This window comes from Schistocerca gregaria, chromosome 8 (genome assembly GCF_023897955.1).
Source record: "Schistocerca gregaria isolate iqSchGreg1 chromosome 8, iqSchGreg1.2, whole genome shotgun sequence".
In the NCBI taxonomy this organism is placed as follows: domain Eukaryota; kingdom Metazoa; phylum Arthropoda; class Insecta; order Orthoptera; family Acrididae; genus Schistocerca; species Schistocerca gregaria.
Genome location: NC_064927.1, coordinates 255793181 through 255815991, shown reverse-complemented (window position 1 = coordinate 255815991; position 22811 = coordinate 255793181). Strand labels below are relative to the sequence as shown.

The window sequence follows — 22811 nt, the reverse complement described above, 5'->3', positions numbered from 1 at the left end:
AATTACATCCAAAAAATTTTGTAAAAATATGCCCAAATACGTGTGAAAATTCATGAAAAGGATGAAATGGATACAAAAGTAGAAAACAAGATGAAATTTGAGGGGGTTGACCATAGTGAAACCCAAAAAATCACTACAATTGGAGAGACGTTACAAGGACCAAATAAAGAATAACTAATAAAATATGAAACTTCCTGGCACATTAAAACTGTGTGCCGGACCGAGTCTCGAAATCAGGACCTTTGCCTTTCAGAGGCAAGTGCTCTACCATCTGAGCTACTGAAGCACGACTCACGTCCCATTCTCACAGCTTTACTTCTGCCAGTACCTTGCCTCCTACCTTCTGGAATTAATAAAATATATCTTACTGCAGGTAGCAAGTTTGAAGGTGAATAAGTGTGAAGCAGGGGATGCTGCACCAAAAATCAGTGTGGTCTTGTAGCCACCTGTTGTGCGTGGCACAGACAGTTGATACAGTGTAGCTCGTAAGTAGACCGTGCAGTGTGGTTTGTACGGTGACAAAAGAAACACGGCAAAGAAGAGAAAGCACAGACATTGAGAAATGTAATGCAAAAGGAAATAGTAACAAAGGAAAACAGCACCAGCTTAGAAGCGAAGAAAAGCTGTCAGGCAAACATCAAACAGTGGAAAATCTAGGATGAAATGTAACAATATTATGAGAAGGAAAGCTGCTGCTCACCATATAGTGGAGATGCTGAGTCGCAGGTAGGCACAACAAAAAGACTCTCATGATTAAAGCTTTTGGCCATTAAGGCCTTCTTCAACAATAGACTCATATGCGCACACACACATACACACACAAAAATGCAACTCACACACACGACTGCAGTCTCAGGCAACTGAAACCACACTGCGAGCAGCAGCACCAGTGCATGATGGGAGTGGTGACTGGGTGGGAGTAAGGAGGAGGCTTGGGCGGGGAGGGTGAGGGATACTATGGTGAGGGTGGTGGATAGTGAAGTGCTGCAGGTTAGATGGAGGGCTGGGGAGAGGTGTGGGAGGAAGTAGCAGAAAAGGAAAGAAATAAAAAGATTGGGTGGCGTGGTGGAATGATGGCTGTGTAGTGCTGGGATGGGAACAGAGAAGAGGCTGGTTGGGTGAGGACAGTGACTAATTAAGTTTGAGGGCAGCAGGGTTACAGGAACATAGGATGTATTGCAGGGGAAGTTCTCACCTGTGCAGTTCATAAAAGCTGGTGTTGGTGGAAAGGATCCATATGGCACAGGCTGGGAAGCAGTCTTTGAAATGAAGGATATTATGGTTGGCAGGGTGTTCAGCAACAGGATGGTCAACTTGTTTAGCGGCCACAGTGTGTCAGTGGTCATTCATGCAGACAGCCTGTTGATTGTCATGCCTACACAGAATGCAGCACAGTGTTTTCAGCTTAGATTGTAGACCGCATGATTGGTTTCACAGGCAGCCCTGCCTTTGACAGGTGTTGTTAATGACTGGACTGGAATAAGTGGTGGTGGTAGGATGTATGGGACAGGTCTTGAATATAGGTCTATTACAGAGGTATGTGCCATGAGGTGAGGGCTAGGATCAGGGGTTATGTAAGGATGGACAAGTAAATTGTGTGGGTTTGGTAGATGGAGGAATACCACTGTGAGAGGGGCGGGATGGATAGTGGGCAGGACAGTTCTTATTTCAGGGCATGATGAGAGGTAATTGAAACCCTGGCTCAGAACATAATTAATTCATTATGGTGTTTGCTTCTCCTTTCCAAAACCATAACACCGAAATAGTTCTTTAATGGTTTTCTTTAGAAAAAGGAATCTGTTCATAGAACTGACAGATCTTTGTGAAATGTTTAGTTTCCATAATTTGTCAACTTTAGTTTATTGGTATTTGGTTCACTTTTGCCATTCAGCTGTGAATATAATTTTTATTGCAAATATCTAGTAGGCTTGTAGTTCTTTGATGTTTTTAGTTGAATTTTCATAATTACATAAAAGTTGTTACTGTTGTGACGTTAAGTTCTGGCCGCAATAATCTATCCTGTGCAAGCCTCTTTAATGATGAATAGTTACTAACACCTACATCCATCTGAACCTTCTTAATGTAGTCAGGCCTTTGTCTCACTACAAATTTTTATCCTCCATTAGCAAACAGGCAGTTCCTTGATGCCTCCTGATGTATCCTATCAACAGGTCCAATGCAGTAACTCTTCATTAGTTATCAATCTACATATATAATCTAAGGTATTTATCAATAGAACCACATTTAAAATGTTGCAGTTCTTATACAGATTGATTTTTCCACCATGTACAAACTCTAGGGATTTATCAGTGAGAGGATATTTAACAAAACAATGTCTAATGAACTTATGTCTGGAAATGCACGGTTTCCATGCTAGAGACATTTTATTCATCATACACTGTTATAGAGACTATGGTCTAACACCACAATACCATGCAGCCACATTTACAGTATGCGTTGAAAATGGTTTCCATGAGAGTCAACACACCCGTTTATGTGCCGTAGCATGTTCTGTCTCACACATTCCCATCAGCCAGACTGCATCCAAACAGTATCAAAGGCAGTATGAATACACTGCTCCAGTCTCCACATCTGGAATGGGCTCTCCATAAACTACACTTCGGAGATGGCCCCATAACCAGAAATTGCACGGGTTAAGATCCAGTGAATGAGCAGGCCATGCAACATAATCCACTATCGGCATTTCCAACACAACTTGCAATGTTTAGCTTCACTGCACAATGATGATGGGTCAATTATGTTTCATATTAATTTTTGCAGGAACTGATGTAATCATAATATAGTGGCACTGTGAAGTTGACCAGGAACAAGGCTATCGATTTGCTGATAGCTATAGCATTAAGTTCATTTTTATGGATGTGTTAGTGACAGGAGAATCTCAGTTGTAGCAAGAACTCTTTAGGGGAATATCTTTGTGGTTGCACAATGTGTGAAATATTTGTGACAAGGAAGAGTGCCAATGTGATTGCCCATCATTTCACATGCAGCAATTTAAGCTGTCTCTTAGGTTCCTCCCTGACCACACACCCAAAAAACACCACATTTTCAGAAATAACGGCAAGCTATTTGTGACAAGGAACAATATAAATGTTATTGCTACTCATTTCACTAGCAGGAATGTAAGCTATCCTCCTAGGTTTCTCTCTAATCACACACTCAGAAATCACCATACATTCGGAAATAAGCACGCAAATATTTATTTCATTTTTCATTCTCTAACCAGACAGAAATGTTTAACATCAAATAGTGTAGAACACATTGTATTACGATTATAATGAATGTGATAACAACATTAAGTTGAAAAAAAAATATTGGCACACAGCAATTTACAGAACTATAACATCCACATCAGCTAACCATGATATTATCCACTATGCTACAGCTCACTCATCTGAATTATGTATTGTACATAAAATTCCTTCTAGCCTTACATTGTTGATGCTTTATTAATTGACATTTAATGACAAATGTGACGTGTTTGTAATATACTTTCAATGCACCATTGCTTTGAAACGTCACACTACGCACATACGTCATACACTATGAAGGAAACAAATAATTGAAATACACATGGTTCACGCAAGGGTCATTCACAAACGCCCACAAAAGTTGATAATCGAAAGCCCACTAGTGATGTCACAAGCGCAAAAAATAGTGTGTAGCTGCATCCACACTGCCACTGGAAACATGGTTACGTCAAAAACATCATTTCCTACAGTGTATCGCATCTGTTTCTCACTTTGTTTCTTGTCTCTGTTTCTATCCACAAAGGCAGTAAACATTTCTTAGTGTATTCACATTGTGTGCAATGCTATTTGCTGCTTTGTTTTTGCATTGTCTGCCACATCATGTCTAGAGGTGAGAAAACCATGATATGTGCTGCTGTGTTAGTAATACTTGAATGTTCATGCAAACACAATACAAAACATCATCCTCATTCATTCTTTTTTTAAATTTATTCACTGCGACTTGATGTGAAGGCCATAAACACCTCTCAGTGTTTCATAGTTTTTCAAAATAAGATTGCATTTATCAAAGAATTTTGTAATTGGTATTAAAACTACGATTGAAGGAGAATTTGTGTAGCAGTTGGTAATGGTTGATAAAACTGTATTGGTAATTGTCAAGAAATCGATTTGTTGGTTTGGATACAGTTGTCATCTTTTGTCACAACTAAACCTCTCCAGTCCTTTTTCTTCACACTTCTTCCTTTCCCTTCAACTTTGCTGCCAGAAAAGGGAGCCACTCTGAAAGCTTGTAGAAGTTAAACCTTTTCGTGTGTGTGCTCCTGCTACTGCTTGGTGAGTAGATTCTTTTTTTAAATCCATTTACAAGATGTAAATATCATAATTTTTGTAACTCTGACAATGTTATGTAAAAGATGGTAAAATGAAATCGGTGCTTACAAAATTTCGGTGCTGGACATTCACTATTTTATGTCTGATAGAACATAACTGATAAAAAAACTTGAATTTGCATTAACAATAAAAAATACAATTCTGAATAAATTTATTTATATAACACTGAGCACCAGGTATATTTAGTCCTAGTATTTATCATTTACTGAAGCAGAATTAGTATGATTTCATCGGAAAGTAAGTTATCACTTGTGTCATAGCCTCAAATTCATCACATCAAATCTGAACTGTAAGGCTTTGTTTTCTAGTTGATGTCTAGCTGTCTAGATGATGGTGTTCTGTATAAAGTAAGCAAATGCTTCATTTTAAGTATTAATTGAAACAGTGACTGGTTAAAACCAAGACAAGGAGCAGCAGCTTTTTTCAAAGTATCTAATGTTTTTGAACACAAACAAACATAAAGTTATCTAGGAGTAATTACCATTATTAATACTGTCACTAATCAAAACTGGTTGTTATTTTACTTTACAGAAGTTGCCTGTGGTGGCTGTTTCTGCCATTATTGCTTAATTTCATTCAATACGCATCCATGAAGATTCTCTTTTAAAACGGGATTTACAGATCAAAATATGCAAGTGACTGGAATCGTTTGTAGTACTGTTCAGTTACAATTTGACCTGTATCTTGTGTTAATTATGTAATAAGTGTTTCCCATAGCACAGTTTTCAGATACACTACAAATTACTTCAATTTAATTTTATCAAATGGAGTGGTTATGCATTAATTCAGTACACAGGTACACAGTTGTATAGCTGCAGCAACCTCCCCCCCCCCCCCTCTCCCTTCCCCCAAACATGATGAAACTAGTAATTTTCAAGTATGGTTGTATAGTTATTACTATTAAATATAGTTTTGGAAGAGTCGTATTAACTCACTGAATCATCATGTAGATTAGGAACAGGGGTCTAGCTACAAGAGGCTCCCAATTTCACATTCCCCATTCTGAGATTACATCTATTTCTACCTCTATACTTTGCAGACCAGTAGCAGATCTCATGCTAAATACATAGAAGTGCACAATAGCAAAATATCATGTTCTTATTTGCCCACAGAATTATTAACTATAATTTTCAGACTGATTGTTTACATCTCTTAAACTTGCTTCATTGGTGGTGGTATGTAATGAAGAATGTTTCATAATTGTACAATTCCCTAAGGACTATTGCCAGAATTTACTTTTCTCTCTGCATCTACGCAAATTGCTCTCAAGTACAGCAATTTACAGTGTAAATATATGTAATGAACTAAATGAAAATCCTGCTATTTACCTGCCCATATTTGAGGCACCAAATGAGGAATTATCATACACTTCAATATAATCAAAGCCACAGCTCTCATCAAATCCTTCTTCCAATGCAAACGAATCCCATGTAAGTTGGATAGATTTTCCTGGCGGTGCTGCAAGAATCCATCGGCAAGTTTGTCCAGGTGAATAAGAATTTGGATATCGTGGAGATTCAAATGTTCCATTGAATCCTTTCAGGATGCCACCACATCCTGCAAAATTAATGTCATGATACATATACCAGGAAGAATTTTGCACATTAGTAAAAAATGCAATATAATGAAGAAAGCCTCAAGTATTATTAAAATATATGCTACATATAAATCACAGAGATACAAGTAAGTTATTACAAGTTTCTGAACTGCAACAGCACATATTTGATACAGTATTAGTATGAAGCCTGTTCAAAAACTTCCAGAATATGTGTAATTTTGCTCCAATGGTGTGTTTGAGCAAAATGAGATTGGTATCCTTGCACATGCCTGTGTTTAATGTATAGCTGCTAGAAGTTTCATTGTTGTATGTCTGTTAGTTATTGTTCAGTGCTGTATTGAGTAGGATGCTGTGCCACACAGTTTGCGAATTTCAAGATGGCAGAATTAGAGGAGCAACATTTCTGCATTAAATGTTGCATGAAACTCAGGAAAACCTTTGCAGAGACACACCAAATGATGCAGGAAGTCTGCAATGATGTGGGACTAAGCCACAGTTGACATTATGAATGGTCCACACAGTTTAAAAATGGCAGGACAGAAATTAAAGATGACCCCTTATTAAGGACCTCTTCGACGTCTACCAATGACACTCATTTCAGGAACGTCAATGAAATTGCGCATGCTGATTGAAGACTGACTGTCCACGAGATTGCAGAAGAATGTAGCATTTCAGTTGGATCATGTCATGAAATCTTGACACAGTATCTTGGAAGGTAATGTGTTGGTGCCAAGTTCATCCCATGGCTCATGAATCAAGACCAGAAAAATCTGTGCTTCACAATCTGTTAAGAGCTTTTAGATAGCGCAAATCAGAACCAGATGATCCTTAAGAGAGTCATAACTGGTGATGAGAAATGGGTCCATGGTTATGATGCCAAGACCAAGGTTCAATCTTCACAATGGGCCAGGAAAGGTTCTACAAGATCAAAAAAGCTCATCAAGCCAGGTCAAAGCCATACTGATAGTTTTCTTTGACTTTGAAGTGTTAGTGCACCATGAATTCATGCCACAGAGACACACTGTAATTGATGGTACTATTGGATGTGTTGTGATGCCTGTGAGAAAATTTGAGAAGGAAACGGTTTGACATGTAGCAAGACAATTCATTGCTCTTTCATCAGGATAATGCATGTAAACATTCATCTCTGTTGCTGCATGACTATTGCACAAAAAACTAAATCACTGTGCCACCTCATCCTCCATACTCTCCAGATCTAGCCCTCATGGACTTTTGTTTATTTCCAAAGTTGAAAACATCATTGAAAGGATGAAGATTTGCAATGACAGATGAGATAAAAGAAAATTTGCAGACAGCACTCCATGCAGTCCAGAAAGAGCTGTACTAAGACTGCTTCCAGAAGTAGAAATGGTGTTGGGAGTGTTGTAGCAATTGTGTGAGAGAATTTCCAAGGATACCATGCACAATAATAGAAAGCAAGTAATGAGAAATTTTGTGGACAAAGTTCTGGAATTTCTTGAACAGATCTTGTACACCATAAAAACAGCATAAGTTGCGTTACTGTCATCCTGTGCAATGCAAAGGAGACAACTTTCTGTGTTCCCAGAAGTTCTGCATTACTGTCTATAAAGATCTGGGTTTACAGTCCATTAATTTAACTGACACTATTCAGTTTTTGGAAAACTAATTGAAATTTTTTTCCAAAGAATAAACTTCTCAGATTCTCACATTATTATCTTTCAAATAGTGGAAAATGTGCTCCTTTCTCCTCTCACCCCCCCCCCCCCCCCCCCCCACCACCACCACCACCACCACCACCCACACACACACTATCTAACCTCATGTTTGCACCTAACTGCACTACCCTCTCACCTCTATGTCCCCATATGCTCCCACAAGCAGCACTTCACTGTCCCCCACCTCTACCCTGCTGTCGCACCCCTGCCCCATCACAGCTTCCTCCTTACCCCCACCACTCAAACGGCTTCTCTCATCATGTTCTGTTGCTTGTGGTGTGGCTTTAGCAGCCACAGAGAGTAGTCATGCATCTGAGTGCTGTGCTTGGATGAATGTGTGTGTGTGTGTGTGTGTGTGTGTGTGTGTGTGTGTGTGTGTGTGTGTGTGTATGTATGTTGTCTATTTCAGAAGAAGGCCTTTTGGCCAAAAGCTTACTTGTTTTGCAGTCTTTTTGTTGCACCTGTCTGCAACTCAACATTTCCACTATATGATGAGTTTCATAATGTTGTCAGAACTATCCTTCATATTGTCTGCAAGTATAATCTACAAGGCCCTTACTGACAGTTTAAAATGATGGCTCTTTGAAAAGGTTCTTCTAAAACTGCTAATAATCACGCATGACTATTCATAAAGTCATGAATGTGGACTGTTTATTGCAATTTTTAGCAGAGGTAAAACTTATGTCAGAACTGTAGGACAGAAATGTTTAGAATTGAATTTCTGAAGAAATTATTGTGTTTCAGCTACCTGTAACGAGACACTATATTGGAAGTGAGCATTGTATCCACAACTGATTATTGCTGTACCTGGTCTTTTTGACCATGTGTCACTCTCTTGTAATTTTCACTTTCTTAGTTATTATCTTTGTTGTAAATGTAACAGTCCTCAGGAGAACAAAAGCAGATGTTTGTTTACAATTTCATGTATGGGACAATAAGGGTAAAGATATTCCATCATTAGTTATGATGATGAGTGCTGATTGTAACATACATATAATATATCAAGTGTCTATTGGCAGAACATATAAACACTGAGTCTCCTGTCTCCATGTAAGATGTAGAGGTATCCACTGGTTTCAAACTAAACAAGCATAAAGACTCTTGAAATAATAACACTATTCTTGGACACTATACTGGAAAGTAAAATGAGACTCTTATACTACTATTTTCTACAGGAAAATGGGTCTTCATAGTACTGACAATCAACAAAAACATCAATTTCAGTAAATCCTCTCCTGTATAAATTTGATGAACTACAAACATGTAAAAATATCTACAACTGCAATGTTCAGATCACTGACTCATAACCAAATCCACTTCAAAACAGAAAACATCATCAAACACACACATTCCCTTTTAATTTCATGGCTGGTAATTCCTAAACACTATAAAGGGAATTGCAATGGATATCCTTTTAACATTTACAATAAACATTTAGTGGTTCAAGGTGCGGGTTCCTGTAGTCATGTCCTAGTTCATGAACCACGGGCAACGTATGAGTGGCCAAGTAAGTGGTCCCATCAGTTGAGATACCAGTTACTTTGGAATAAGGCTGGGCATCTCGGACATATTCTAAGTCGTGGTCACCTTTGTGCTCATACGGCAAAGACTACCAAATCCATCCGTTAGTCCCTCAACTGTTAGGGGTAAAACTCAATGGGACTCGGGGCAAGTAAGGCTAGCAACCCGCTACCCTAGTACATTAAATATGATGCTGGCAACAATCAGAGCAAAATGCCTCGGACCTTTGGAGGAGACGGATTCCCACCTCTAACTGACAAACCAAGGACTCCTAAGATACAACTTGGCAAACAAATGGTAATGAGATGGGGAGCTATTAACATCAATGGGGGCTACTCTGGGAAGAAGGTAGAGCTGGCAGAGGCTGCAAGTAAGATGGGGCTGGACGTTTTAGCTGTTAGTGACATTCGGGTAAGGGGTGAGAAAGAAGAGGAAGTGGGAGAATACAAGGTCTACCTGTCAGGAGTCAAAGCAGGAATAGCACAATGGGGTGTAGGGCTTTACATCAGGAAAGAAATGGAACCCAGCATAGTTGCAATAAGGTATGTAAACGAACAACTGATGTGGATAGATTTGACAGTGTCTAACAAGAAAATTAGGATTGTGTCAATATATTCGCATTGTGAAGGGACAGATCAAGATAAGATGGATAGTTTTTATGAGGCACTCAGTGATGTAGTTGTTAGAGTAAAGGACAAGGACAGTGTTCTGCTCATGGGTGATTTTAATGCCAGGATTGGAAATCAAACAGAAAGGTCTGAAAAGGTTATGGGTAAATTTTGAGAGGATATGGAGGCCAACAGGAATGGGAAACAACTCTTTGATTTCTGTGCCAGTATAGGCTTAGTAATCACAAACTCCTTTTTTAAACATAAGAACATTCACCCGTATACTTGGGAAGGCAGGGGAACCAGATCTATCATTGACTATATAATAACAGTTCAGGAATTCGGGAAGGCTGTGAGGGACACATGTGTATTCAGGGGATTCTTTGATAACACTATCACTGTTTAATCTGCAGTGAAATTGGTATTGTGAGGCCGAAAGTGCAGGAGGTCAGGTCCATATTTAGGAGGATAAGAGTGGAGAAACTTCAGGATAAGGAAATCAGGCACCAGTACATAACAGTGATCTCAGAAAGGTACCAGTTAGTTGAATGTAGTCAATTACAGTCAATGGAAAAGGAATGGACAAGGTACAGGGACACAGTACTAGAAGTGGCTAAAGAATGTAGTAGTGTGTAAAGGTAGGATGAAGCAAACAGCTTGGTGGAATGACACAATCAAGGCAGCCTGTAAAAGGAAAAAGAAGGCGTTTCAAAAATGGCTACACACTAGAACTCAGGTAGACAAAGAAAGTTATGTTGAAGAAAGAAACAAAGCCAAACAGATAATTGCAGCATCCAAGCAGAAATCTTGGGAAGACTTTGGAAACAGGTTGGAGACTTTGGATCAAGCTGCTGGATAACCATTCTGGAGTGTAATTAGCAGTCTTCGAAAGGGAGGTAAGAAGGAAATGACAAATATTTTGGACAGGTCAGGAAAACTGCTGGTGAATCCTGTGGATTCCTTGGGCAGATGGAGGGAATATTTTGAAGAGTTGCTCAATGCAGGTGAAAATACGATCAGTAATGTTTCAGATTTCGAGGTACAATGGGATAGCAGTGATGATGGAAATAGGATCACATCTGAGGAAGTGGAGAAAATGGTCAATAGATTGTAGTGCAATAAAGCAGCTGGGACGGATAAAATTAAGTCGGAACTCATCAAATACAGTGGAATGTCAGGTCTTAAATGGTTACACAGGATAATTGAATTGGCCTGGGAGTTGGGACAGGTTCCATCAGACTGGACAAAAGCAGTAATCACACCAATCTTTAAACATGTAAACAGAACAGATTGTAACAACTACAGAGGTATCTCTTTAATCAGCGTTGTGGGAAAAATCGTCTCAGGTATTGTTGAAAGGAAAGTGCAAGTATTAGTTGAGAACCAACTGGATGAAAATCAGTGTGGGTTTAGGCCTCTTAGAGGTTGTCAGGATCAGATCTTTAGCTTACGACAAATAATGGAGAAGTGTTATGAGTGGAAAAGGAAATTGTATCTATGCTTTATAGATCTAGAAAAGGCATATGACCGCGTTCCTAGGAGGAAGTTATTGTCTGTTCTACGAGAATATGGAATAGGAGGCAAACTTTTGCAAGCAATTAAAGGTCTTTACAGCAGTTAGAGTTGACGGTAAATTGAGTTCATGGTTCAGAGCAGTTTCAGGGGCCAGACAAGGCTGCAACCTGTCTCCACTGTTGCTCATATTATTTATGGATCATATGTTGAAAACAATAGACTGGCTGGGTGAGATTGAGATATGTGAACACAAAATAAGCAGTCTTGCATATGCGGATGACTTAGTTGTGATGGCAGATTCGATTGAAAGTTTGCAAAGCAATATTTCAGAGCTAGATTAGAAATGTAAGGACTATGGTACGAAGATTAGCATCTCCGAAACGAAAGTAATGTCAGTGGTAATGAGATATAAATGGATTGAGTGCCAAATAGGAGGAACAAAGTTAGAACAGGTGGACGGTTTCAAGTACTTAGGATGCATATTCTCACAGGATGGCAACATAGTGAAAGAACTGGAAGCGAGATGTAGCAAAGCTAATGCAGTGAGCACTCAGCTATGATCTACTTTCTTCTGCAAGAAGGAAGCCAGTACCAAGACTAAGTTATCTGTGCACCGTTCAATCTTTCGACCAACTTTGTTGTATGTGAGCGTAAGCTGGATGGATTCAGGTTACCTTATCTACAAGGTTGAAGTTACGGATATGAAAGTAGCTAGGATGATTGCAGGTACTAGTAGATGGGAACAATGGCAGGAGGGTGTCCACAATGATGAAATCAAAGCAAAACTGGGAATGAACTCTATAGATGTAGCAGTCAGGGCAAACAGGCTTAGATGGTGGGGTCATGTTACACGCATGGAAGAAGCAAGGTTACCCAAGAAACTCATGGGTTCAACAGTAGAGTGTAGGAGGAGTCAGGGCAGACCAAGGAGAAGGTACATGGATTCGGTTAAGAATGATTTTGAAGTAAAAGGCTTAACATCAGAAGAGGCACCAATGTTAGCACTGAATAGGGGATCATGGAGGAATTTTATAAGGGGGACTATGCTCCAGACTGAATGCTGAAAGGCATAATCAGCCTTAAATGAGAATGATGATGAGGATGATGAATAAACATTTAAAGAACACACACAAACACAATAAATTCAGTTGGATTCCTGTATCACTCATCTTTGTGTGAGAGTGGACCATTATCTGTCTGGGTGCTGTTAATATTTCTAGAGTGAACCCTATAATGTCTGATGAAGTATGAACTGAGACAGCTACTGAGTGACTGTACCTCACACACATTTAACTGGAGACTAGTCTGGCAAATTACTAGTTCAATAAGATGCTTCTGGCTACATCACTGAGGTTGTCCAAAATAACAGGACAGAGTTGGACTTCAGTGAGGGAAGGTAGAGTCTACAGTACCTATTATTTGCTGTAGTAAATATTACTGTTAAATGTATTCACAATTCACTGTAACTGTTATGTTACTATGCGCTGACACTGCACCACAGCAGACATATGTCTGTTCCCTATAATGCTCTGACACTGGTAATGCAGTTGTAACACTGACATAAAGTAATTTAGAGAAATAATGGCATATCCTCTTCAAAATACCTTTGCCAGTATTTAAACATGGCATCTCTCCAACTACAATCCAGTGCCCTGCTATAACATCAAATCAACTGGTGAAGAGAGTTTGTGGTCCACTAAAGTACTATGGATCCCTCCTTTCTCTGTGGTTAAAGGCATATATATATATGTAGGAAGAGAGAGATCGCTATCAATATAGTTCAACAACCCCTGATTTTCTATACAGATGCAGCATCCACAGATGGTGAGACTGTAAGGAGAGACTTTTTGACATGGAACAGATGTCAGCTGTGAAAGTGGAGGTACTTTTGGAGGCTGGTGCACTTGATATGGATGGACATTGTATTTATGGAGCCATACGAGAGGTGGAGACAGACATCTAGGAAGGTGGCTTAATGAATTGAAAAGGACCAGGTGAAGCAGACTTGGGAAAGAGGAAAAGATACAATTGTAGTGAACACAGATAATGAAAATGTCATCAATGAATCTGAACCGAATAAGACCAGTGATTTTTTGTGTTGACCAGACAGGAAAAATTCCTCCAGATAGCTCACACTTAAGTTGGCATAGGGATGGTGCCATGTGAGCACTCATGGCATTTCCATGCATATGTTTCCATATTTGGCCTTCAAAAGTGAAATAATTGTGGGTCAGGATGTGGCTGGCTAGTAGGATCAAAAAAAAAAGTTTGTAAGTTTGGCATTTGGATGACAATGGGGAAGGTGGTGTTCCACACAAACAAAGCTATTGACATGGAGGATGTTGGTGTACAAGGAAAGCTTATGCACAGTGACCAACAAGAAGTTTGGTTGCAATGGGACAATAACTGAGGAGAGGTAGTGAAGGAAGTGAACAGCATCTTGAATGAAGGGTGGGAGGACATGGGCAACACTTTGGAGGTGGTGGTCAACAAAGGCAAAGGTTCATTCTGAGGCAGCATTGTAGCCACTAGCCACTGTGGGAAAACCAGTAGGGAGACCTGCATGAGGGGGTGGGGGTGAGGCAAAGGGCTACACTTTGTGACATTTAGAAAGCAGGTAAAAGGTAGGAGTGCTGGTGTGAGGAGGGAGATGGGTTCAGATGTCATGTTTTGTTTTGGATTCATTGATGACCTTTTCAGGATCTGGACTCATGACAAGGACAACTTTAGCTCTTTCCTTTACACTTATTCCCAAATCCACTTCGTCTGGTCTTTCTCAACCCATTGAGCCACCTTCCTTGAAGTTGTTCTCCACCTCTCAGATGTCTCCCTAAATACTACATTTGTCCATATCAAGTGCATCAACCTCCAATAATGCCTCCACTTTGACAGCTGTCACCCAGTCCATGTCAAAAAGTCTCTTCCTTCTGTCTCGCCACCCGTGGACAATGCATTTGTAGTGGAAATCAGGAATTGTATTATAAATCACCTTTCCAGAGCATGTACTAATAGACAATATCCTATGCAGCTCATCCATAACAAATCTCCTGAGCCGTCTCCTCCGACCCCAGTAAACTTGTTAACCGGTCTCTGATCAGCACTCCTCTGATCACCTAATGTCATCCTGGCCTTGAAAATCTTAACCACATGCTCCACTGCGGCTTTGATTGCCTCTCATCATGCCCTCAGATGATGGAAATCCTACTAAAAACGTATCCACATCCTTCAGAGTAACATTCTGCAAACCACCCAACCCACAGAATATGATTGCCCGTTGCTGTTCCTGTTCTTCTCCCAGTCATGTACCTCATGGGTCATTCCCTTATAATCTGTCTAGGGTACATGTTCTTTGCCATACATCCACTCACAACTTTTTACACGAGTCCAGTCACAGACATTTCCCACCCAATGAAGGTCAGGCCCATGGGTGAAAGCGGCCATGTTGTGTATTATCTATGCTGCAATTACAACCTCCTTCTATTCCCCAAGAAGCAGTCTCTCTCTCTCTCTCTCTCTCTCTCTCTCTCTCTCTCTCCCTCCCTCCCTCCCTCCCTCCCTCCCTTTCTCTCTCCTTATCTTCACGTTTCTCGCCTTTCCCCCTCCCTCATCCCGTACAGTTTTTGCAGTTCTCCCTCTTCCTACATATATTTTTGCTGTACCATCGTCATTTTGTCTTAAGACATGCCTCTTTCCCTTCTTGTGTTCTTACCTATCCCGTCCTCACTTCCATCAACTGAGGCAACTGCTTTCAGTAATTAAGTTTTGATAACTAGTCTTGCCACGTTGCCATGCCCATGGGAGTACTCGACTGGGTATCTTTGTCTTTGTGTGTGTGTGTGTGTGTGTGTGTGTGTGTGTGTAAACATTACTTTGGTAACGTCAGGAAAAGCTTCTTTATTACTTGATGGTTTCCCGTCAATTAGAACGAATGACTCCTCTGACAGGAAAACACAAATCCAGTCATAGCCATATATCACTAGGAGGAAATAAAACAACGAAAAATCCAGAATGGAATGTAAAAATATTATGAAAAGGAAAGTTGCTCCTCATCATATAGTGGAGATGATGTGTCACAGAGACGTACAACAAAAAGACTGTCGCAATATAAGCTTTTGGCCAACAAGGCCTTTGTTGAAAATAGATGACACACACACACACATACACACACACACACACACACACACACACATGCAAATGCAACTCACACACACGACTGCAGCCTCTGGCAGCTGAAGCCACACTGCAAGCAACAGCAGAAGTGCATGATGCAAGTGACAACAGAGTGGGGGAAAGGAAGAGGCTGGGCTGGGGAGGGGGAGGGATAGCAGAGTAGGTGTGGGGGACAGTGAAGTGCTGCTGTGGAGCATGCAAGGATGAGATGGAGAGAGGAGAGGGCCCCTTGATGCAGTCGGGAGGTTAGACGGACGGCAGCAGGGTGGTGGGGAGTAGGAGGGGGGGGGGGGGTAGCGGAAAAGGAGAGAATTAAAAAAGACTGGGTGTGTTGGTGGAATGAGGACTGTGTAGTTCTGGAATGGGAGCAGGGAAGGGGCTGGACAGATTAGAAAAATGACTAACAAAGGTTGAGGTCAGGAGTGTTACGGGGTGGAACATAAGATATATTGCAGGGACACTTCCCATCTGCGCAATTCAGAAAAGCTGGTGTTGGTGGGAAAAATCCATATCACACAGGCTCTGAAACAGTCACAGAAATGAAGGATGTAGTGTTAGCCAGGGTGTTCAGAAACAGGGTGGTACACTTGTTTCTTGTCCACAGTTTTAAGGTGGCCATTCATGTGGACAGACAGCTTGTTAGTTGTCAAGCCCACATAGAATGCAGCACAGTGGTTACAGCTTAGCTTGTATATGACATGACTGGTTTCCCAGGTAGCCCTGCCTTTGATGGGATAGGTGGTGTTTGTGACCAGACTGGAGTAGGTGGTTGTGGGAGGATGTATTGATCCAGTCTTGCATCTAGGTTTTTTACAGAGGTATGAGCCATGAGGTAAGAGGTTGGGAGCAGGGATTGTGTAAGGATGGAGGAGTATATTGTATAGGTCCGATGGATGGTGAAATACTACTGTGGGAGGGGTGGGAAGGACAGTGGGCAAGATATTTCTCATTTCACCGCACAATGAGAGGTAGTTCAAACCCTGGTGAAGAATGTAATTCAGTTGCTCCAGTCCTTGGTGGTACTGAATTATGAGGGGAATGCTCCTCTGTGTCCAGACAGTGAGACTTTGGGAGGTTGTGGGAGACTGGTAAGATAACACACAGGAGATTTGTTTTTGTACAAGGTTGGGAGGATAATTACAGTCTGTAAAGGTCTCAGTGAGATCCTCGGTATATTTTGTGAGGGACTGCTCATCACTGCAGATGCGATGACCACGGGCGGATACACTGTATGTAAGGGATTTCTTGGTATGGAACAGGTGGCAACTGTCAAAATAGAGGTATTGCATTTGGCTAGTAGGTTTAATATGGACAGAGGTACTGATGTAGCCATCTCTGAGGAGGATGTCAACATCTAGTAAGGTGGTTCAGTTTGTTGGTAGGACCAGGTGAGAAGCTGTTGATGATGATGTTTGGTTTGCGGGGCACTCAACTGCACAGTCATCAGCACCCTTACAAAGTCCAGTCCAATTTTTACACAATCCAATCTCACCGTGTCACGATTGATGATGACGATGATGATGATGAAATGATGGTTAAAAAGTCTCTGAGCACTATGGGACTTAACTTCTGAGGTCATCAGCCCCCTAGAACGTAGAACTACTTAAACCTAACTAACCTAAGGACATCACACACATCCATGCCCGAGCCAGGATTCGAACCCGCGACCATAGCGGTCGTGCAGTTCAAGACTGTAGTGCCCAGAACAGCTCAGCCACTCCGGCCAGCATGAAATGATGAGGACAACACAAACACTCAGTCCCTGGGCAGAGAAAATCTCCAACCTGGCCAGGATCCAGAGGCAGTAATACTAGCCACTAGACTACGAGCTGCAGATGGGGAGGAACTGTTGAGGTTCTGGAGGAATGTGCATGGGGTGCAAAGATGTCATCAATGAATCTGAACCAGGTGAGGGGTTTAGGATTCTGGGTGTCAGCCATCACTGACATAGTCCTGCAAAACTATATCAACCCAGTTCAAACCTCTCTGTAATACCTTCTCTCCATCCTTAAAATTCCAGTGCTATTCAATCCCAAAGTCCTGGAATCCATAACACACACTGAAACTCTTGCCCTCCAGGAACTAGAGCAACATGCACAACACCAACTCAAAAACCCTTCCACCCAGCTCACTTCCTACTCCTGCTTCGGAGTACCACTGGCCACCATCTCTACAACAAACTCCAAACCTCCCCCACATCCTCTCCTAGCTGGCAAACTCTGTCTTGCAGACTACTATATTTACTCCACCCTCCAAAGTTCCCTCCCACAACCACACAGAATCCAGAACCTAAACAGACCCAAAACACAATCATGAACCTTTCCACCAGAGGCCTTAGCCCCACAGAAATATCAGTCCTTTCCATATGTCTCACCTTTTTCCCCACTCCCAAATTCAATCATGCAAGACTTGTTAAAGACCTTCCCTCCTTCTCCTGGTCCCTAGAGTGGAAACACTTTTTCGCCACCAACCCTACCAATCAGACTCAACCAAAGACTAATGTTGGATCCTGCCTGGCTCAGTTCACTACTCCATCAACTGTAGTCCACCCCCAGTGCCCACAAATTTTCCCCTGTTAACATTCCAGAATTTCTTAACCTCAAACATTGCCTCACCATCATTCCCCAAATCCCTCAACATAACAAATTAACTGTACACTCGCAGAAAGAACTGCAGTCTACCATATAAAAATGTATCCCAACCTTATGATCCTACCTGCAGACAAGTGCTCCACAACTGTTCTTTTGAACCACAATGATTACTTTTCAGAAGGACTCCACCAGCTATCAGATGCACCCACCTACAAACCTTGGAACTTCTCCCAATTCTCCCAAGATTCCATCTCTCTGCTTACCGCTACCACTCCCCACACACTCGCAGCTTTTACATGCTTCCTAAAGTCCATAAACCCAACAATCCAGGACGGCCAATTGTGGCTGGTTACTGTACCACCAATGAGAGGAATCTGCTCACATAAACCAAATCTTCAGCCTATTACATGGAACCTACCTCCTATATAAATGATACCAACAATTTCCTCAACTGACTCTTCAAACTTCCTGTCCCTTTATTGCTTTGTGCTCTGTTCGTCACTATTGATGCCACCTCCCTTAACACTACATCCCTAATGCCCATGGCCTTACCACTGTTGCACACTGCTTTACCCAACGCCTGAGAGATTCCAAACCAACAAAAAAATGGTTCAATGGCTCTGAGCACTATGGGACTTAACTGCTGAGGTCATCAGTCCCCTAGAACTTAGAACTACTTAAACCTAACTAACCTAAGGACATCACACACATCCATGCCCGAGGTAGGATTCGAACCTGCGACCATAGCAGTCGCGCGGTTCCAGACTGTAGTGCCTAGAACCGCTCGGTCACTCCGGTGGGCTCCAAACCAACAACCTCCTTCATATTCAGCATGAACAACTATATCCTTGTTCACAATTAGTTCTCCTTTGAAGGCATTACCTACAAACCAATCTGGGATATGGCTATGGACACCCATGTGGCACCTTCCAAAGCCAACCTATTCATGGGTCTTCTAGGGGAATCCTTCCTAAACACCCAGAATCTTAAACCACTTATCTGGTTCAGATTCACTGCTGACATTTTTGTGATCTTGATTGAGGATGAGGACACTCTATCCACATTCCTCCACAACCTCAACAGCTTCTTCCCCATTTGCTTCACCTGCTGCTACACAACTCAACAAACCACCTTCCTAGATGTTGACATCAACCTCAAAGATGCCTACATCGACACCTCTGTCCACGTTAAACCTACTAACCAAATACAATACCTCCAATTTGACAGCTACCACCCGTTCCATACCAAGAAGTCCCTTCCATACTGCCTAGCCACATGTGGTCATCACATCTGCAGTGGCAAGTAGTCCTTCTCGAAATATACTAAGGGAATCACTGAGGCCTTCAAAGACCATAATTATGCTCCCAACCTTGTACTAAAACAAGTCTCCTGTGTCTTATATCTTCAGTCTCCCACAACCTCCAGAAGTCTCACCATCTGGCCACAGAGAAGCATTCCTCTCGTAACTCAGTACCACCCAGGACTGGAGCAACTGAACTGCATTCTCTGCTAGGGTTTCAACTACTTCTCATTGTGCGGTGAAATGAGAATTACCCTGCTCACAATCCTTCCCACTCCTCCCACAGCAGTATTCCACCATCCACCGAACCTATACAATATACTCCTCCATCCTTACACAACCCCTGCTCCCAACCCCTTACCTCATGGTTCATACCCCTGTAATAGACCTAGATGCAAGACCTGTCCCACCAATCCTACCACCACCACCTATTCCAGTCAGGTCACAAACATCACCTATCCCATCAAAGGCAGGGCTACCTGAGAAAACAGTCATGTCATATACAAGCTAAGCTGTAACCACTGTGCTGCATTCTATGTGGGCATAACAACTAACAAGCTGTCTGTCCACATGAATGGCCAACTTCAAACTGTGGGCAAGAAACAAGTGGACCAATCTGTTGATGAACACATTGCCCAACATCACATTCTTCATTTCAGTGACTGTTTCAAAGCTTGTGCAATATGGATCTTTCCCACCAACACTAGCTTTTCTGAAATATGCAGGTGGGAAGTCTCCCTGCAATAGATCTTACATTCCCATAACCCTCCTGGCCTCAATCTTCGTTAGTCTTTTCCTAATCCATCCAGCCCCTTCCCTGTTCCCATTCCAACAGTACACAGTCCTCATTCCACCAACACACCCAGTCCTTTTAATTCTCTCCTCTTCCACTACCCCCTCCCCCTCCCCCTCCCCCTCCCCCTCCCCCCCCCCTACTCCCACCTCCCTGCTGCCCTCCGTCTAACCTCCCAACTGCATCAAGATGCCCTACCCTCTCTCCACCTCGTCCTTGAATGCTCTGCAGCAGCACTTCTTTGTCCCCCACCACTTCCCTGCTATCTTTCCCCCTCCCTGCCCCAGCCTCCTCCTAACCCCCACCCAGTTGGAGTCGTATCATGGACTGCTGCTGCCAGAGGCTTCAGTCATGTGCGTGTGAGTTGCATTTGTGATTGATGTGTGTGTGTATATGTGTGTCTGTATCTGTGTCTGTGCATGTGTGTGTGTGTGTGTGTCATCTATTTTCAACAAAGACCTTGTTTGCCAAAAGCTTATTTTGTGACCATATTTTTGTTGTGCCTATGTGCAACTAAGCATCTCTGTTATATGGTGAGTATCACCAGGAGGAAGTTAGATGGAGCCCATAAAAATATTAAGGAGGCATTTGGAGAAAAGAGATGCAACTGTATGACCAGAACAGCTCAGAGGGGAAATGAGTATAAAGCAAAGAAGATAAATCTGAAAGTTTGAAGGAGTATATAGAGAGGACATACACGGAAAACGAACTTGAAGGCCATACTGCAGAAAGGAAAGAGCATGTACATGAACATAAGATTGAAGATAGGATACTCCAAGAAGAATTCGACAGAGCACTAAAGACCTAAGTCAAAAAAGGCCTCTGGAGTAGACTACACTACGTCAAAACTACTGATATCCTTGGAAGAGCCAACCATGACAAAAACATTCTGCCTTGTGTGCAACATGTATGAGACAGGTGAAACACCATTAGGCTTTAAGAAAAATCTAACAATGCCCGAAGAATGTAACAATTCCAAACCCAAGCAGAACACATGTAAACAGGTGTGAATATTAGTGAACTATCAGTTTAATAGATCATGGTTACAAAATACTAACACGAATTTGTTACAGAAGAATGGAAAAACTGGGAGAAGAAGAGGACCTCACAGAAGATCGGTCTGAATACCATAAATACGCAATAACACAAGGCAATACTGACCCTACAACTTCAGTTAGAAGATATGTTAAGGAAAGGCAATTGTATGAGACATGTTCAGAAAGTAAGTATGCTGTGACCTTAACTGGCTGTGTTTCTTGTTCTTTGAGGGTTGGCAACACTGAGTGGTAGGGGGAAATCCTCTGACCAGAGCGAGCACTGCTGGAACACTGTAGTAGATAATAGTAGATAAATTCATGTTGTAGTGTCCAGTTGTGTGAAAGATGTTGGTAAGAAATACAATCAAGTGAAAGCCATGTGCTGTTATCCACTTCTATTCATTGAAGGAATAACATTTACCGGAATGTTTTCATGAATGAAAGTGATTTATGATGATGGTATTTTTTTTCAATATTTTCTACTATACTCCAGAAATCCCTTATACGAGACACTAGTAACAATGATGGAATACCAAAAGTGGTACACGAGATGGTTCCCAAAAGCGGTGACACGGCAGCACAAGAAAAATAGGGTCAGTAGCACCTGCGAGTTTCTTCAGTGAATCTTAAAATGGAAGGTGAGGATTTTCTGATCTCTACTGTGGCTGGAGATGAAATGTGGGTGGCTCATTAAATGCTGGAGACAAAGAGACAGTTATCACAGTGGTGTTACATCAAATGCATATGTCAAAAAGTTCCAAACCACAATTTTGGGCAAAAAAACATGGCCTCAGTGCTTTGGCACTGAAAAGGCATCATTTTGGTCATATACAACAATATTTTGAAACCCTAAAAAAAACTCAAAAGGAGCATTCAAAACAAAAGTAGGGGAATACTGATATGAGGAGTGTGCTTATTGCACAATAATGCCAGTCCTTACACAGCCTTAGCCATCATGGTGCTCTTGGATTCATGCAGGGATATTTTGAACTACCATCCACATTGCCCTGAGTTGGCACATCCAGATTATCATCTTTTCAATAAAAATACAAAAACCTGTAACTTCCACATAATTACCATACCTTTCAATGCATGTGGTGAGCCTCGACACAAGCTTCTTTATGGCATCCTCGAAGAACTCTCCAACCAACTTCTTCCCCCATTTCAGAACCTTCTTCTCCACCTGTTCATTGGTTAAAAATTTAATTCCTTTCTTGTGTCCTTCAGGGAGGTGAAAAGATGACATATAAGCTTATCCATTATGGATGTTTAAAAACCCGTCACCTTTTACTCAATATAAATGCAGAAAACTGTAACAAGTCACTTTACTGGAATACTTATTTAGTCCATAAACCAGTTTTCAAATCTTTTCAGGTTCATCTCTAGACATGAATATTTCAAAGAGTAATGCTAGGTGCTGGCTCTATGGCAAGAAGATGTAACATACTTTAATATATCACCATGATTATTATTTATGTGGTGACTTGGCTCCAAAAATCAGTTGTGTACTTACTGAGACAGTATGGGTGGCCTTTAGCTGCAACAAACAGAATCTGTCTTTACTAATATTCCAGATCATGTTACTGCAAGAACAGATATAAGTTAACAGTTCATTTGATGTATTGTTCTTGTTTTTAAATGT

General features: G+C 41.4%; 1 protein-coding gene across 1 annotated transcript in view; it reads right to left on the bottom strand.

The window, feature by feature from the left end:
- Positions 1-22811, bottom strand: part of LOC126285435 (cubilin-like) — a 780558-nt gene that overhangs the window by 559005 nt on the left and 198742 nt on the right. Inside the window, exon 22 of the mRNA XM_049984824.1 lies at positions 5708-5936. Coding sequence (XP_049840781.1) covers positions 5708-5936 — 229 coding nt within the window. The remainder of the gene's footprint in view (positions 1-5707; positions 5937-22811) is intronic.